Below are 16,537 nucleotides of genomic sequence, written 5' to 3' on the forward strand. Positions count from 1 at the left end.
GACTTGGACGAATGGAAGAGTCAAGTTTGGGGACTTCTACTTTGGGCGTAGTCGGTGGACGGGTACCTCTACACAGCACGTCAAGTCGCAACGTTCTGGTCACACGACGGGACGGGTTATCGCAGGTACCTACCTTGCCTACTGTAGTGGTACCTATCAGGAGATTTGGTCGGCTCAACTCGCATCCCACGCGGGAGCTCCTCTGCGCCCAACAATCAACCGACGCCCATCATTGCCTGCGTGCCCTGGGGCTAGGTAGTAGGTACTTTCCATTTTGAGCCACCCTCCACCCGCCTCCACCGGCTCTGCGGCCGCCTCCGCCAGGTGGGTCCCGTCGCTACCACACCTCACTAGAGGTACATAGGTACATACTGCTAGGTAGCTGAAGCCCTACGATACCTAGCGTGTACATATTCAGGAGATGGACACTTGAGAGTTGAGACCCTAGTATAGCCCACCACAGCCAGGCCAGGCTCCATCGTTGCTCATCACCAAAAAACTGGAACAACAAGCACAAACTTCGGTCTTGTAAACCCTCTTTTCGATGTGGTCAAGTCATTGCAAAAACAGAAAGGAACAACACTACAAGCGCGGTCTCTTCAACAGCAAGAGTCCATCTCCCGTCTCTGTTCTTGAACATCTATCAGAGTGATAACAAATTGACGGTTCTGCACCGACACGATCCACTACTAACCTTCTCTTCCTTGGCATCATTCCTCACCAACACGCGCCTTCACCTTCGCCAAGTTGGACGACCGTCGGGCATATTTCTGCACTCGCACTCCTCCTCACGAACCTGGTAGAGTTCACTAAAAATGGAGCCACTACCCTTACCCACCAGTTTGGCTGAAGTGGAACAGGTGAGATGAATCGTGATAAGAGGATGGCGGATTAATGAACCAGGACGCCCGCAGAGACCACGAGGCTAACACGACTCACTTCTGCTGACAGTTGATAATAGCTCTCTATCAGCCAAACCCCCCTGAGACCGTCTCACGCATCCAGGAGATTCTCCAGAGGTTGCAAAAGTCCCCCGAGGGTTGGCAACTTGCCCAGAGCTTGATTGGAAACCCAAATGACAACATCAAATTCTATGCGGCCTTGACAATTATTGTAAAACTCAACAAAGACAGGTAGATACCTTTGCCATGCCAATCCTCTTTCCTGTTAGGCCTTAGCAGACTGACAGACTCTCTAAAGTGCCAACCTCAACGACGATGAGGCAAAGGAGCTGCTCCAAAACATCCTTGGCTGGACAATAGCATCGTGCGCTCAGGGTGTTGCTCCCTTTGTGATCAAAAAGTTGTGCGTTGCTCTCGCTACATTCTTCATCCACTTTCCTCAGCTATGGCCCAACTGCCTTCGGCACTTCCTTCACAGTCTCGATATCGGACGGGCTACCCCTATCGAGGCATTGGACGACGCTCTAGAGACTCCTATCATTGCCAACAATCTTGAAATTTCGAAACTCAAGGTCGCCGTCTGGTTCGCAACCTCCCTTGTTGAAGAAGTCGGGAAGACGGATATGAATTCGATCAAGTACATCCACGTACACGAGCGTCTCGTTCGTAATGCCTTCGACTTGGCCTCATTGCTAGCACGCGGATTCCTCCCATCAGATGACGCCTACCAGACTCAGGGGGAGTCGCTTGTCTGTTTTCAGGTGAGTGAAAGAAACAGGTTTATCCCAGGGTTGCCGATATGGACGAATTGGTCGCTGACGATCATGTAGGCCTGGATTCTCTATGCTCAGCGACTGTCCTCAAATACCGATGTTCTAGTGACGCATCTACGGGAACTTGTTGGCCCGGCTCTCAACTGCTTCGCCATCGACGATTTATTCCAGCCGGCCGCCGAACTCTTCAGTGACGTACTGAGCAATTATTCGGGATTCTTCACAGAGGCACATTATGCGTCATTGGCCTCTTTGTTCGACAGCGAATGGGCGGCAGAACACTACAACAGGGTCATTCACGGCGACCATCAGCTTGATGGCATTTCATTTGGTCTTCTCATGCTTGCGTATGGTGATGCCAAGGTGTCGGATCTCATGTGTAGCACAGACGAGCGGTCCCAGAGGTTTCTGGCCAGGCTGGCCGGTCTTCTCGCTGCTGATGGCTATCTGGTGGGCGAGGATTCGATATTTGTCCCTGCCCTGGAGTTCTGGGCCACGTTTGTCGAAACCATGATCGACAATATTTACTCGGAAGACGAAGCAAAAGTAAACGTCTGGCGCTCGCATGCTGAACAACACCTCAAGAGCGTCGTGTCCAACTGCTGGAGGAAGGCACAATGGCCCCCTGCAGAGACTTTCGCCGAATGGGATTCCAATGAGCGTGTCGGCTTTACGGATGCGAGAAAAGACATAGCGGATATGCTACAATCTATATTCACTCTCGAGAATCTCACTCTGGTTTCATTTTTCTCTGGTCTTTTCCTCCAGGCCCTCTCGGTTCAGTCATGGGCCGAAGTTGAGGCATCGGCATTCTGTCTCGGATCCCTGTCCGACTGTATCACGGAAGACCCCCAATATGACGTGGAGTTAAGCAAGGTCTTTGCTTCACCTTTTTTTGATCTTCTCGGCCAGGCTCAAGGTCCGGTCCCGCTACGTCTGCGCCAGACAGGTCTTTTGCTCATTGAGCGGTACTGCGAGTATTTTGAGCGCCATTCCGAGTATCTTCCTCATGCGCTCAACCTGCTATTCGCGGCCGTTGGCGACCCTGTTCTTGGTGGGCCTTCTGCGAAATCCATCTCGACTCTCTGCTCGTCGTGTCGCTGCATTCTCACGAGCGAAGCACCGGCCTTCATCATGCACTACCAAACAATTCGTAGCAGACAGGTTCTCGACTCCCTTGCAGAGGAACGTATCATCCTTGCCATTGCTTCTATCATCCAGGCCATTCCGGATTCCAATCAGAAGCTGGCTGTCTTTGAGAACCTCTACTCGATCATCAAGGCAGATTGCGAGCGTGCTGTCCAGCTCAAAGAGCAGCCCAGCATATTGAACCTGTCTGACCCCAACTTCTTGCGCGGTGTTGAGCAACCAGGCGATGTTCCTTCTGCCGATGAAGTCTCTCAGCAACTCGCCGTCCGTGCTCTCCGATCGCTGCAAAGTATGGCTAAGGGTATGCAGGATGTCAAGGAGCATGTGGTTGACATTGACGCCGATCCATTCTTCGCCAACCAGGACCCGAAACTCTCTGCTATCCAGTCCGATATCCTCAACGTCTTGGTCGAGATGCAGAAGAATTTCAACACCAGCGGAGAGATCGTTGAGATAATATGCATGATCTTTCGAGCAGGGTTTTCAGAGACCGAGCCGGGCCCGTTTGTGTTCCCTCCTGAAGTCGTGACAAATTTCCTCAGTCAACAAAGATTCGAAACGCCTAGGCTGGGCACTTTGTTGAGCACAGCATGCTCGTTTGTCGGAAGTCTGTACAGGGGACCAAAGAATATGGTTCCATCTTTACTGGCTCAGCTACTGCCTTGGATAATCAACATGCTCAGTAGTCTTCCGGAACCAGAAAGCGACACAGAAGTAGCCCAGAACGGCATTTGCTTCGTGGATAAGATTATGACAAGATACCCGGAAGTGGTGTTCCAGATTCAGCCGCCACAGATGCTCGAGTTCTTTTTCATGTTCTCGCTCAAGGTCCTAAACGGGAAGGAACCTCTGCCGAAGACAGCGTCGGCGGAATTTTGGGTATGTCTCTTCGGGCTCCTTGAATGATTAACCAAAATGTTTACTGACTAACATGTTAAATCAGAGTAACTTCATTACCCTCAAGTCTGATTCACCCGATCTTCAGGGAACCATCAACGCTGCCATGGAGCACCTCGGGCCGCTTATATCACAGACTCTCATCCAAAATATCGGGGGCCACGCTGCAAGAAGCGAGCTAGACAAGCTCAGTGACCCTCTCAAGAAGCTTGTGACGAGCCAAGTGCGTTCAAGGCAGTGGCTCGAACAGGCGCTCTTCGACCCCAGTTTCCCCGGTCAGCAGGTAGGCAACGACGAGAAGTCAACCTTTTTGAGGAAGATTATTGGGTAGGTCTGTCAGTTACTTGGTTCTTCCGTATACAAGCTGCTGACCTACAATTTATACAGACTGAGAGGGGCGAGGGCCACCAACCAGGTAGTTAGAGAGTTCTGGCTGGCTTGCAGGGGTTCAAACTTTTCATATGCTTCCTAGGCTTGTGCAATGGTACTTACGAGCCTAAAAACTGGATAGAGATTATGAAGGAACTTTTGTAACCTTTTCTCTGTAATAAGTCGAATTTGCTCTTTCCTATGCAGGTTATCTTGACAACGGCTCTTGAAAGCATCATTCGGACATGGTAGGCAACGTTGTAAGCCAAATTGGGACCTAGTTACTGTTTTAGTCGACAACAACAGATGGTGCAAATAATTCTCTCAAGATGCTACTCAATTTATCATCAGGCACACACTTACCAATGATGTGCTTCTTGTGTATAAGGGTTATGAAGCGAGCGAGGAAGGGCTCGACAAAGAGCTCAATGGTGTCTAGACATGGTCCTAGCGTTACCTCCATCTATAACCCTGCCAAGCCCCAGGTGCATCAAGGGCGGTCATACTGCCATACACAACCCTCACTCTTCAACCACAGTTCGTCCTATCTCCATCACTACGTCTCAGTGTAAGTTCAAACACCCAGTCACCATGTGCTCACCAAAGGAAGCTGTCCCTTTCAGGACAGTTCTTAGGTTTTTGTTTGTGACACTAAGCCGCACGGCAGGACACTGTGATTAGTCTTTAGAGGTAAACCCTCTCGCACAACATGAAGTCCCTCACCAGGCCCTACGGCCTTATGTGCTGGCACGGCCTTACTGCTTCTCTCGCTACTAGAGCATCAAATCTCCAACAACGACCTTATTCTTCTAATCCCTCGTCCGAGACAACCGCAACAACAACCGCAACACCGACCAAAAAGGCACAAAGACAAGTAATCTTCTCCGGCATCCAGCCCACAGGCATACCGCACTTGGGCAACTACCTCGGCGCCCTTCAGCAATGGAAGCGCATGCAGGATAGCGCGGATCCTGAGACGACGGATCTCATTTTCTCCGTGGTTGACCTGCACGCCATCACCGTGCCGCAGCAGCGCGGCAACCTCAAGAAATGGAAGAGAGAAATGCTTGCGGCGCTGCTGGCCATCGGCTTGGACCCCAAGAGGTGCACCATCTTTTACCAGAGCATGGTGCCAGGGCACTCGGAGTTGCAGTGGATTTTGAGTTGTACCGCTAGCACGGGGTATCTGTCTAGGATGACGCAGTGGAAGGTGAGTTTCTTCGAGGTTATTGTTCGATGAGAGAGAAAGAGAGAGAGAGAGAGAGAGAGAGAGAGAGAGAGAGAGAACGAGCGGGGGAAAGGTTTGAACACGAGACCAGCGGCTGATGGTATGTGTGTTCTACTACAGAGCAAACTACAATTAGCAGACGACGCCCACGTGCTAGATGACAAGGCCAAATCCTCTCTCAAGCACGGCTTGTTCTCTTACCCCATCCTTCAAGCGGCGGATATCCTCGTTCACAGGGCGACCCATGTTCCCGTCGGCGAAGATCAGAGGCAGCATCTGGAATTTGCTAGGGAATGCGTGACCAACTTCAACCACGCCTATAAGGGCAAGGTGTTGGTAGCTCCCGAGACGATTTTGTGTGAGTACATCGTCATGTCTTCTCAACCCGTGGCCCTTCCGCTTAAGATACCTCGAGTCTCGAGTGACTGCTTCATCAACTAACCACCTCCCCATATTACACACAGCTCCAACAAAACGCGTAATGTCTCTCCAACTTCCCACCAAAAAAATGTCCAAATCCGACCCCGACCCCTCCTCCCGCATCCTCCTTACCGACACCCCCTCCGAGATCCACGCCAAGATCCTCAAAGCGCGGACCGACTCGCTCACGCCTTCCCTGGGCATCACCTTCGACCCGATCCAACGCCCCGGCGTCTCCAACCTGCTTCAGCTGCTCAGCCATTTTGATACGCAAAACCGTTCCGCGCAGGAGATCGCGGCCCAGATTAATGCTGAAGTTATGGGCAACCATGCTGGGCTGGGAGGAGAAGGGGAGGAGAATCCGTTGAGGAAGTTGAAAGAGAGGGTGAGCGAGGTGGTGCAGAGAGAGCTGAATCCGATTAGAGAGAAATACTTGAAGCTGATGCAGGAGGATGGGGGGAAGGAGGGAGGTCATTTGGATGAGGTTATTCGGGAGGGGGCGAGGAGGGCTAATGAGAGTGCGGAGAGGACGATGAGTAGGGTCAGGAGGGCTGTGGAGTTGGGTGCTTGAGGACATGCAGAGTGGGAGGTTTTTGTAAGATAGATACTGGGTGATCTGGTTCGGACACATTTTCGGTAGATAAAAGCTATATGGGATGTCTGTATCTGTGGTCTGAATTGCTTAGAATCTGGCCGTCGTTCCCATGGTGCTTCCTCGCATCGATCTCCTCCAGTGGCAATTTCCGTCTAGTCTTTCTCGTGCACAGCACAGTCGAGCCATGATCGTCTCCTGATCTGTACTATACATTTCTTATGCTACAGTATCTATACACAAAGGACGGGCCATATGCTGAAGACAAAAGGGACAAACCTGACCAGAGAGAGACAGACAACAAGAACAACCACCCAGGCTTAAAGGGCTTGAGACGGGACCAGCAGTTGGTGTATCCGTTTAGCGTCCACCCGAAATCCGGAGTCTCTCCTTGGCAAGGAAGTCCTCGAAGTTGCCGACACCCTTCATGTCGCTGACATGGCTGAGGTGTTCCCACCTGGTCTCCAGAAGTTTCTCCACCTCGCTCTTGCTCTCGTCCATGGCCTTGCTGACACCTATTTGGTTTGGAGACGCTGGTTAGCATACAGGCAACCCAAAAACAGTCTTCCGAAGCAAATATGGGACGGAAATCCACGTATCCACGTACCAAGCTTGCTGAACTCCCAAACGTTGGCCTTCATACCGATACCATAGTAGGCATGCTTCTGCAAGAAGGCCAACCACAGCTGCACCGTCTCCGGGTGGCCGTCCTTGATTTGGATCAGTCTTCTGAGTGTGACACGCTCAAAGTTTTCCTGCGACTTCTTGAAAATGAAATGCGACTTGGGCACGGTCCAGCGCTCGATCATACGCGGCAGGGGAACGGGGCCGAAGGCAGGCAGGCCGAGGTAGTAGGCGGCGCGAAGGGCGAAGTCGCAGAAGAACTCGAGGTTGCGGATCGAATAGGACCGGAGCTGGAGGTCGCACGAGGGAACGCCATACTCGGCTTCGCGACGAAGCGGCTGGAGGTAGAGGGCCTCGAGGGAGCGGGGCATACGGGACATGATCACCTCCTGCTCCTCGGGTTCCGCAGCGGCGGCCTTGGCTTTCTTCTGGTCCTTGGGGGCCTCGGTGGTCGTCGTGATCCGGGCGATCGGTGTGGTGCTAGCAGCATATAACGGTCAGTCATTCTGCACCGCCTGGGCTGGTTCGCTTATGTGACGATAGATGGAGGGAGGGAGTGCGTGCACATTGGCGGGGTCTTCGACGAGCGGGTGGGCGGGTTTCGGAGGCACGGCGACGTTATCGAGGAGGATTATTTGCGGCAATGGTTACTAACCTCGCCTTAGAGGCGGCATCGGGACCTGTGGTCCTACTCAAGTCTTAGTTCCTGCCCGCGCATACCCAAGGATCTCAGCAGCACTCTGGTCACTTACACGGAAGCATTGCGCCGGAGCTGGGGCAACGGCTGGAAGACGCTCTGGGCGGACCGGAGGGTCGCAAGAGGCTGCCGTCCCCAAGGAGATTAGACAACTATCCCACAAGCGCAAACATCTTACAAACGCATGAGGAGAATTCTTACCGCCCGTCCCTGGAGGGACCGTACTACTGGCCTTATTATCATCTTCGCTCTGGGTGGTCTGGGAGATTGAACGTCTTCAAGTTGCCGTCGCGCGCTGCGCGGATCAACCGAGTTTTTAGCGCAGGTTCCATACCGGGGGTCAATTCGGGGTTCTTATCGATAAGGAGCTAGTGACGCCCATTTCTTGAGCTACCAAAACATCACCATCACAGAGAGCGAACAGAAGCAAAATAACAAGTCACTAGTAGCATAGGAGACATCAAGTGGTTATCAAACATTGGATTGTCCGATGTTCGGCTTCTCGAGGCACCGGTCTGTGACGTCGCGGCTATCTAACGGAGATTTCTCCATCATTCCTATCAAAAATAAAAAATAAAAGTCCTGGCAATCTCGCAACAAATGGCAGAGGCGCCTTCTCTGATCGCCACGCGGACGAGGGATACTGTTGTGCAGTCGAACTAAAGCTCAAGACTGAAATAACACTATAAATCCCACACACTATTGCCCTGCATGATGCCAATCCTCTGTCATGTCGACCAAAGTCAACCGACGAGGAGCCGGAAGCGGCGTTTTGATATCGGTGTCGCCTCGTTGCTTGCTGCAACAATCGCGTGCATATGATGTTGGTTGTGGTACGGTCGTAGGTGTCCCGCAAGGTAATTTGACCATAGGGTGTTGTTTGGATCACTTGCGCTTTCTCCTTCCGTTGACGAGCTTCTTGTAGAAGTTCTTGCCTCCGCTCTGCTTCTTCTCCTGGATGCCGTGATACTTGTTCTTGTACTTGTCAACAACCTCAGCACCAAGAACCTCCTCGACAATGGTCCGCTTCCTCTCCTTGCGGGTAAGTCGGCTGTCACGACCGTCAGTAGCACCAGCAATGATAGTGCCAACTTGAGAGAACTCGGGCACAAAGTCCTTGCGAGTGTCCTTCTTGAAGTATTGCTTTCCCATGGCGACGACCTCACGCATTCTCAAAATTTGCAAGTCTCTCTTCAGCTCAGGAGTCAGATTCGTACGGGGCATGTTAAACCAATCGGCGCCAGCGTCATTCTTAGGTCCCTGTTTCTCTAGTCAGCATACTGATCTGCAAAGTCTTATAGCAGGAATGGAAGAGAAAGGATGTCCAGTCAGAGTAACTATGAACATAAAGGTAATCATTATGGTGCAGACAGCAACCCCATGACGGGGCGCCGACCTGCGTCATGAAAAAATGGGATAGATTTTCATCATGGAAGGGATGTGATGCGTGCTGAGGACTGCTGAACGTACCTTGCTCTTATCCTTGGATTGGGGCACCCGAACCGACAACTTCTTGGACTTGTTCTCCAAGGTTGGCTTCACCACCTCAGCAGGAGCGGCCGAGGGAGCCGCAACCACTACGGGGATTTGCGCTGCGGGTGCAACAGCGGCGTCTTGCTGGGGAGCCGCGACAGCATTCGAGCTGTCCGAGTTCGCAAGGCGAGACTCGGCTTCAGCAAGGAGTTTGTCGATCTCAGCATCGGACAAGCCGAGTACAGAAGCCGCCATCTTGCTGGTCGGCCAAATGCACAGTTTCGGGAAATGAAGACTGTGGAAAAGCTGCTCAAGATTTGCAAGCAATTGGTGAGAGGGGAAGAGAAGGGAAGAAAAGTCGAAGCTTTCACAGCAAATTGGGGACAAGAAAAAGATAAATTTTTGAGTGGAGCCGGCGGGGAATGTCCAGGCGTCCGTTCCCGCCCATCTCAGCCAAGACTTGGCATTGCTTGTGCTGAGCTCCATGGTCACGTGAAGGTCTTGCACAACTGGAGCCAGGCCTCCAATGAGTTGGCAGTCCACAGCCCCGGGCCGTGCGTCATACATACCTCTGGGCGCGGAAAAATGAGGCTGGAGAGTGCCAGTTGTCAACGGTTGGGCTCGGGGCAGGGGCGGCCGCGACGTCGAGCAGAGCTTGTCAGGTAGCGCGCCACAGCTGCCAGTCGCTGTCTTTCGGCGTCTTTCTGCTGCAGACTGCAGTGAATGTTGCGGCAGTCATTTAGACGGTTGTTGTTGAAAGTCTTCAAAAGGTTCACTGATGCCCAACCTTTTGGTTTCTCCTTGTACTGAGTCTGACCGCTTTCACTCACAAATCATCATCTTACCGTCTTTCTTGTTCCCATTGTCCGTCTCTTCACATCCTCCAGCATCTGTTTGAGTAAAGCCATTTGCTTCACAGGTACGTGCTTATCTGCTAGTCTGTCCATCTCATCCTCATCCGCCAGTTCCCGCGAATAGCATTTCCCAGCCTTTGGCTTCACGCCAAACGACGGACCTACACCCTCAATCTCACCAATCATTTCACCTTCCTCACCAACTGGAGCTCTTGCCCGTGTGGCTCGTCCCGAAGTCAACGAGAGGCGAGCCCGGAGCAGCGAGTCGTCCATTGACATTGAACTCCACCCACTTGCTCCCCTCTCCCCAAACAGGGAGTCCCGCCAATCAATCGCTCTGCCCAATCAAGCAGGATTTCTGAGTGAGAGTCGGTTTTGCGATCATCATTCGTCGGCTCCGTCCTAAGTAAACAAAGACCCCAAGGGGCTTGTCGACATCATAGATAGTTCTTTCTAAGCCCAACACGCAGAAGCTAGATCCTTCTGGCTGGGAAACACAGAGAGCTCTTCGGCAAAGCGCGACCATTACGCGACGCCAGCAGGACATTCAAGCTGAAGTTTTGTTGCTACAGACAGAGGTATATTGATATTGACCCAAGTCATCCAGTACAGGCCACCGATTTGCGACCAACTAGTCCCCGTTTCCCCGCTGCTCGCCAAACATCGATATTCGCCATGGATCCCCAAAATCCGTCTTCGGCTGGGCATAACCAGCAACAACGCCAGCAGCCTGTCTACGACACGAGCCAAGGCGGCCATTATGGTAAGTAATCGCCGTCTCAGCGCTTTCCGTTAGGGAACAGTTTACTCACTATGATATGCTGTATAGGTGCCAGTGCTGCGGTTAGTACTCACCCTTTGCAAGCGGGCTTCTCAGTCCTATCACATCTTAGTTGACAGTCTAACGCCTTTCATGTCGCTAGCTCTCTCAACAAGGCTTTGCTCCCTCAGACCTTTACACGGGAACATGGGCCAATGTTCATCAGGGCCTCCAGGGCAATTACAAGGAAATCCTGACAGCTTACTGGCAACAAACCATCAACCATCTCGAGAATGATACCCACGACTACAAGCTGCATCAGCTGCCCCTGGCACGAATCAAGAAAGTCATGAAGGCGGACCCGGAAGTCAAGATGATCTCTGCCGAAGCACCTATCCTCTTCGCCAAGGGATGCGATATCTTTATCACCGAGTTAACGATGCGCGCGTGGATTCATGCAGAGGAGAACAAGCGTCGCACTCTGCAGCGCAGCGACATCGCCTCGGCCTTATCCAAGTCCGACATGTTCGACTTTCTCATCGACATTGTACCCAGAGAAGAAGCTTCCACACACGCCAAGCGCGCGACTGGTCAGTCAGCTGCTGCTGCCGCGCAGGCTGCCCAAAACGCGGCCCAGCAAGCTCAGGGCATGCCGGGGGTTGCTGCGCCTAACCATGGCGGACAGCATCCCATGGCCGCTCCTGACTACACGCTAGGTGGCCATGCGATTGCGCCTGAGGCCGACTACCGCCAGCAGAACATGTACTCTGGTCAGGTACAACCTGGAGCCCCAGCGCCGTATGGACAGCCTCAACCTCCCATGTATGACGTTGATGGCATGTACTACTCAACAATGCCTCCTCAGCAGGTACATATATCTATGCGCTTCTCTACTCATCACGCTCGCCAGGTAACATGCTAACTTGACCACAGAACGCCTAGGGCGCGCATTCTGGAGGAGATAAGATTGGAGAGTCTTCTACATCCCACCTGTCACGAACTTAAAGGCGGGAGCAGGAGTAATGAACTTACGGCATCAAGTCACACTGACATGGCTTCCACCTTGGTCGCTTCTTTATTTACATGGTTCTTCATCTTCATTTGATAAGATTCAAAGACTGCCGATCTAACAATATACAAAGGCGTGGCGTAAATACGGGTTATTTCGTTTGTTTCAGGTCCGTACCATGGACGGAGGAAGGGTGCTTGGAAGGCTGGTCGGTTGGTTATGTCACAAGGATGTCTATCATGTTTTGCTCTTTCACCTTTTCTGTTTGAGCGTCTCGCGTTTGAGCCATCTCTGGTTCTATATGGTATTTTAGTTCATGGATCTGCGTTACATCCAGTGCATTCTGCATAACCAATATAGTGATGGTCTAATAGTGAAGTTGAGTTTCTGCCATCACGTTTCAGAAAGGTGAAGACAAACGAACGCGTGGACGTTATCCTACAGACTCACTACTTCACTTTCGCATTACTTTGACTTGTAGTCAAGTCACTTCGGCTCTCTTCGTCCCTTCTCCATTTCCACTACTGTGTAAGGACCCAGCTTCTAAGCGGCAGGACCTTCACTGGGAGCAAATAAGCCTCATCTCCTAACAACTCCAGTATCGTATGCGGTAGGTATATCGAGAGCCAGAAAACACGTGATGTTCTCATAGGTATACAACTAGCCTCGACTATACCTCCAGGCTTGGGCAACTATACATTTATTTTTCTCTCTTTAAGAATGAGCGTGGTCTCGTTAACTCGTACTATTCCATGAAGAGACTATTGAGAGCACATAATTGCAATGGCTATCAAATGAAGGGGGGTTAAGCAGCAGTTAAACGTAGTTAAACCGGTTGGCAACGAAAACATCATCCTATATATGGGGTATATTCAGTTACTAATTCAAGTTTTCAAACAGCAATACTATTAGTTCTCGCCCGAGACATCAGCGCAAACCGAAGCGCGATCCGAAGTTAGCGAGCGGCGCAGCGGCTCGGCTCGTAGTGGTACTCTCGATTCCCAAAGTGAGCCTACAATAATGGGGAAAGAGGAGCATACGGTTAGTACATTATTAATGAATCATCTCCCAGGTGACAGACGGGCAGAGTGGAGGTGACGGGGGAGATGCTGCGCGTCGGCAAACTCACTTTTCCAATAATATCGGCCCGTTCATGGCATCCACACGACCGTACTTCTTGTTCCTCGTAGAAATGTCGAAGAACTCGTCGTGATTGTCCGATTGCATGAGCGCAATTGTCTGCTGAAGTTCGTCTAGGTTCTGCTCAAGCATAGGGGCATTTTCGAGGTTGGCGACGAAGGCAGATAGGTGCTGCACGTCCATGGCCATGGCAGCAACAGCGTTGGCGTTGATTTTCTTGACGTCTGGGGATAGTGGTAGAGCCTGTTTAGATGAGCGACATTGTGTTAGCACGGTTTCAGGACGAGTGAGGACTGCAAAAACTTTCATGGGGGAAAGGGGTCAAAGTTCGGAAGGGGAATGAGGTGGTAGCTTACCAGAATCTTGTTGGCAGCGTGGCTAAGGGCGTCAAAGTAGATGAGCTCCTTGATTTCTCGAGGCAGACCAAGAAGGGTGGAACCCATTATGTTCTCTAGATACCTCGTCAAAGTCTGCATGTAATTACTAGGTTCAGTGGGCTTAGACGGAGTCATCCTGTTGCGATGGTCAGTAGGCAGAAAGTCGCGCGGAGCGGTAGGTCGAACGTACCAGTTGTAGTCGGAGGTGTCGACAAGGTCGTCAATCTTGGAGTTGACAAGCTCGAAGATGCGCTTCTCGGCTGTCTTCTTATTGCTCCTAAACTCTTCGGTTGATTTGAGAGAGACAGGCCCGCCTGCGGACGTGGACGATCGTGCGCGAATTAGTTCCTGCTCCAGTTGGTGGCAAGCTTCTTCGAAGTGTTCGAGGTTGATCAAGATTTGAACGATCTGACCCAAATATTGGGAGTTTAGGCGTTCCACGAGGGTCCGGCAGACCTTCTCGGTCAACAGCTCGTCCAGTGACTGCCAATGGCGTTAGATCTCGACACCATAGAAATGAAATATGAAGGAGGAAAATGGCTACCTTTCTGAGTGTTTCATCAACAATATTGGGATGTTGGAAATGATCATTAGAGAAAAAGTAGAACTGATTCAGGAAATTCCTAATGTCAATGCAGCAGAGGGGATACATCTGTGAAAAGGGAAGGACACAAGGGAACCTGATCTCGTGTTAGTACAGAAGCTCAATTGCAAAGCAGGTGATAGGCGACATACGTGAGCTCTTCTGGAGCCTTCTCCTCGGTATACCAACTGACTTTGAGGACCTTTTCGTATTCCTCGGCGTTGTTGATTTGCATGGGCATGTAATCGTCGGTTGAGACGATCTCTTGAAAGTCATCGCTGAATCTGCGCTTGAGCAGCTCGGCATACTTGTAGAAGAGGGTTAACTGGAAGTTGTTCAACGTGGAAACGGAGTAATTCCAGCTCTGCAAAACATGTTAGCGTCTCGAAGACTTTGACAGGCACGAGACTACTCACCTCCATTGTCTGGATGAATAGCGCAATATCCCCCTTGATTTTCAGAAGCAGTTCAGCATTGTCCACGTCTGTGAGCGATCTTGAGATGAGGCGGATGGCAGTCTGGCACATGGAATCCCACAACTCGTCAACTTCGACTGTGGATCGCAGTTGCGGAGCACGCTGTATCGTTGCTTTTTCAATCACGGCGAACCCGGTGATTTGCTCCAGAAGATCACGAAGTGAGTTTTCTTCCTCGTCAGATGACAAATTCACAGAACTCGGCATGAGGAGTTCCTTTTGTTGACGCCGAGTGGCCGCATACTCAGCACGGAATTTGTCGATTTGACCCAGCGCCTCGTGGATATGAAGCGCTTCATGTAGTGGTGTAAAGTCGACCTGGACTTCTTCGTTATCGAGGACATCAAACTCATCACTCTCGTCAAAAACCAGCTCGATCGCAGAGTTCAGTTTGAAGTGACCCAGGTATGGGTTTTGTTCGGCACGTTCTCGCTGACGGTCCAGCCGCTGCCTTGTGCCAAAGAAAGCAACCTCGCCAAGAAACTGTGAGGTCTCACGAATGCGATACAGCCAAGTGTTCAAATCGGTCATGACAGCCTCCGAAATGGTCTTCCGCGAAGCAGGAATAGACTTCTGTATCAAATCGGCCAGCCGGTACTGGGTGGCATACTTGTTCTGGATGATGGGTACTAGGTATTCGTTCTGCAGATCCTCCAGCGATTTGAGGGCGCCATAGTACTTCTTTTTGCGAATCAGGTCATGGGCGTTGTTGACAGCATGCATGATCTTGAGCGATTCCCTGAGCGCATCGGAGACGTCGGTGATGTTCTGGCGGACGCGGCGTGTATCGACCAACGCCTGTTTCTGCTCCGCCAACTTTTCGGTACTTGCTTGGATCGACTGGTTTAAGTCGAGAATTTCGGCAGTCAGGGCCACAGTCTCCTCGCGTATCGTTTGTAGTTGGCTGACGGAACCAAGAAACTCTTCGTGCTGCGTCAAGCCGATCCGTTCGATGTCGCCCTCCCGCTCCTCTGCATACTGGGAAAGGCTCTGGACGAGCGTTGCTGTTCGGCCGCTTGCTGTCGCATCTTTGAGGACAGGAATGAGCTGATCGATAAAGTCGGAGTCCGACGGTGTGAGAATAATCTAAGTCCATGTCAGTGACTGGGTCAACTCCGACATAGACGTTCAACGGGGGCCACGCCAGCCATGGATGGTGTTGCGCAATGATGTATGCTCGCAATGTATGTTGCGCCAACGATGACGGCGCTCGTACCTGGTCGACAGCGGAGTCGTAGTCGTCCCACGTTTGCACTTTTCTGGGCATCTTGACCGGGAACCCAAATGCGCCAGTCGAGTCTTACATGGGTTTCCGAAACTGACGATGTTCACACGAATTGTCGTGGAAACTTAAGAAGAAAGGGTCCTGGGCTTATTCGTAGCCTAGCCGTCGAGGTACCTTTCCACTTCCCGCTACGCCGCACTCCAGGGACGAGGAATGGGGGGAGCTCCACGGTGCAGCCCACTGTTGGTAGTGGTGGTCCAAGCGTTGAGATTCAACGCCGATGCCATTTACCCCTGGCAGGCATCTCGACGGGAAGCAGCGCTGTGTGTCAGTTCCTGCACCTCATCTCCTAGGTGTCTTAATGTACAATTCGCGGGGCAAGCAGAAGTTCTTACTATAATTGTTATTTCGTAGTATTTTTCAGCGTCAAGAGGAATTCTAGAGTTGTAACATGACAGATTCAGAAGGGAGGGACTTCTGGATGTTATTCTAGAGTACACTACTAGTAGTGGTCTCCATACCCCTGATGAACCATGGGCGAGTGAGCCAGGCAGCTGATGACAGCTGGCCATGTTCCTCTGCCACCTCTTTTTAACGACATCTGACTTCACGACTGTCCAAGAGGTTGATTGCCAACTAGTTGAGCGTTTACGTCGTGAATATGGTTTAATATGAGCAGCCTCGACGTTTATCACAATCTCAAGACAGTACTGGCAAGAGTGCGTTCTCTTGTTCATGCCGTGGAGCTGTGCTTCTGCGATGGATGGGTGATGGACCGACTCCACGCGATTTGGATTGACTATGATGGCCGCAATCGCTTCCACAGATGAATAGTGTACGCTTGTCGTTGTGGCTGACACTCGTCGATTCCCAGCTTGTCTTCTCTTCTTCTGAGCTCTGATGATAGGTGATGCGGAAACCGCGTCTGTATGTGCATGACGACATGACCGAGATAACTGTCTTCAACCCGTTACAACATACTGCTGTAT

At 51.5% G+C, this 16,537-nt stretch overlaps 5 protein-coding genes across 5 annotated transcripts; 2 read left to right on the top strand and 3 right to left on the bottom strand.

The window, feature by feature from the left end:
- Window positions 1–423: 423 nt before the first annotated feature.
- B0T23DRAFT_419395 (uncharacterized protein) lies at window positions 424–6,397 on the top strand. Its single transcript, XM_062839702.1, has 11 exons — window positions 424–860; window positions 952–1,133; window positions 1,201–1,663; window positions 1,733–3,703; window positions 3,768–4,048; window positions 4,109–4,136; window positions 4,298–4,338; window positions 4,479–4,658; window positions 4,817–5,300; window positions 5,439–5,676; window positions 5,783–6,397. The coding sequence occupies exons 1-11, from the start codon at window positions 816–818 to the stop codon at window positions 6,307–6,309; spliced, it is 4,440 nt and encodes a 1,479-aa protein (XP_062694147.1). The 5' UTR covers window positions 424–815; the 3' UTR covers window positions 6,310–6,397.
- On the bottom strand, window positions 6,398–7,938 carry B0T23DRAFT_377302 (30S ribosomal protein S10, mitochondrial). The gene is made up of 5 exons (XM_062837023.1): window positions 7,853–7,938; window positions 7,707–7,777; window positions 7,610–7,642; window positions 6,938–7,434; window positions 6,398–6,845 (listed from the first exon to the last, which is right to left on the bottom strand). The coding sequence occupies exons 1-5, from the start codon at window positions 7,892–7,894 to the stop codon at window positions 6,691–6,693; spliced, it is 798 nt and encodes a 265-aa protein (XP_062694148.1). The 5' UTR covers window positions 7,895–7,938; the 3' UTR covers window positions 6,398–6,690.
- A 178-nt stretch (window positions 7,939–8,116) lies between these two features.
- Window positions 8,117–9,533, bottom strand: B0T23DRAFT_411697 (Fcf2 pre-rRNA processing-domain-containing protein). Its single transcript, XM_062839448.1, has 2 exons — window positions 9,122–9,533; window positions 8,117–8,911 (listed from the first exon to the last, which is right to left on the bottom strand). The coding sequence occupies exons 1-2, from the start codon at window positions 9,377–9,379 to the stop codon at window positions 8,537–8,539; spliced, it is 633 nt and encodes a 210-aa protein (XP_062694149.1). The 5' UTR covers window positions 9,380–9,533; the 3' UTR covers window positions 8,117–8,536.
- A 910-nt stretch (window positions 9,534–10,443) lies between these two features.
- Window positions 10,444–11,741, top strand: B0T23DRAFT_116048 (histone-fold-containing protein). Its single transcript, XM_062831950.1, has 3 exons — window positions 10,444–10,741; window positions 10,808–10,821; window positions 10,902–11,741. The coding sequence occupies exons 1-3, from the start codon at window positions 10,654–10,656 to the stop codon at window positions 11,658–11,660; spliced, it is 861 nt and encodes a 286-aa protein (XP_062694150.1). The 5' UTR covers window positions 10,444–10,653; the 3' UTR covers window positions 11,661–11,741.
- Window positions 11,742–12,425: 684 nt separating this feature from the next.
- B0T23DRAFT_377309 (exocyst complex subunit Sec15-like protein) lies at window positions 12,426–16,021 on the bottom strand. The gene is made up of 8 exons (XM_062837024.1): window positions 15,540–16,021; window positions 14,264–15,409; window positions 14,000–14,211; window positions 13,809–13,944; window positions 13,455–13,747; window positions 13,244–13,400; window positions 12,877–13,130; window positions 12,426–12,759 (listed from the first exon to the last, which is right to left on the bottom strand). The coding sequence occupies exons 1-8, from the start codon at window positions 15,588–15,590 to the stop codon at window positions 12,675–12,677; spliced, it is 2,334 nt and encodes a 777-aa protein (XP_062694151.1). The 5' UTR covers window positions 15,591–16,021; the 3' UTR covers window positions 12,426–12,674.
- Between the last annotated feature and the right edge of the window lie 516 nt (window positions 16,022–16,537).

This window comes from Neurospora hispaniola (assembly GCF_033458365.1).
Source record: "Neurospora hispaniola strain FGSC 10403 chromosome Unknown B0T23scaffold_3, whole genome shotgun sequence".
Classification (NCBI taxonomy): Eukaryota; Fungi; Ascomycota; class Sordariomycetes; order Sordariales; family Sordariaceae; genus Neurospora; species Neurospora hispaniola.

Coding starts and splice junctions, on each gene's coding strand:
- B0T23DRAFT_377302 (XM_062837023.1), bottom strand. CDS start 7,894: ATGATAATAAGGCCAGTAGTACGGTCCCTCCAGGGACGGGCG. Junction 7,643..7,706: donor CTCCGGCGCAATGCTTCCGT/GTAAGTGACCAG, acceptor AGACTTGAGTAG/GACCACAGGTCCCGATGCCG. Junction 7,435..7,609: donor GATGCCGCCTCTAAGGCGAG/GTTAGTAACCAT, acceptor ATATGCTGCTAG/CACCACACCGATCGCCCGGA.
- B0T23DRAFT_377309 (XM_062837024.1), bottom strand. CDS start 15,590: ATGCCCAGAAAAGTGCAAACGTGGGACGACTACGACTCCGCTGTCGAC. Junction 15,410..15,539: donor ACGACTCCGCTGTCGACCAG/GTACGAGCGCCG, acceptor ACATGGACTTAG/ATTATTCTCACACCGTCGGA. Junction 13,945..13,999: donor AAGGCTCCAGAAGAGCTCAC/GTATGTCGCCTA, acceptor ACACGAGATCAG/GTTCCCTTGTGTCCTTCCCT.
- B0T23DRAFT_116048 (XM_062831950.1), top strand. CDS start 10,654: ATGGATCCCCAAAATCCGTCTTCGGCTGGGCATAACCAGCAACAACGC.
- B0T23DRAFT_411697 (XM_062839448.1), bottom strand. CDS start 9,379: ATGGCGGCTTCTGTACTCGGCTTGTCCGATGCTGAGATCGACAAACTC. Junction 8,912..9,121: donor AATCCAAGGATAAGAGCAAG/GTACGTTCAGCA, acceptor CTAGAGAAACAG/GGACCTAAGAATGACGCTGG.
- B0T23DRAFT_419395 (XM_062839702.1), top strand. CDS start 816: ATGGAGCCACTACCCTTACCCACCAGTTTGGCTGAAGTGGAACAG. Junction 4,137..4,297: donor GGGCGAGGGCCACCAACCAG/GTAGTTAGAGAG, acceptor TTTCCTATGCAG/GTTATCTTGACAACGGCTCT. Junction 4,339..4,478: donor GAAAGCATCATTCGGACATG/GTAGGCAACGTT, acceptor CTTGTGTATAAG/GGTTATGAAGCGAGCGAGGA.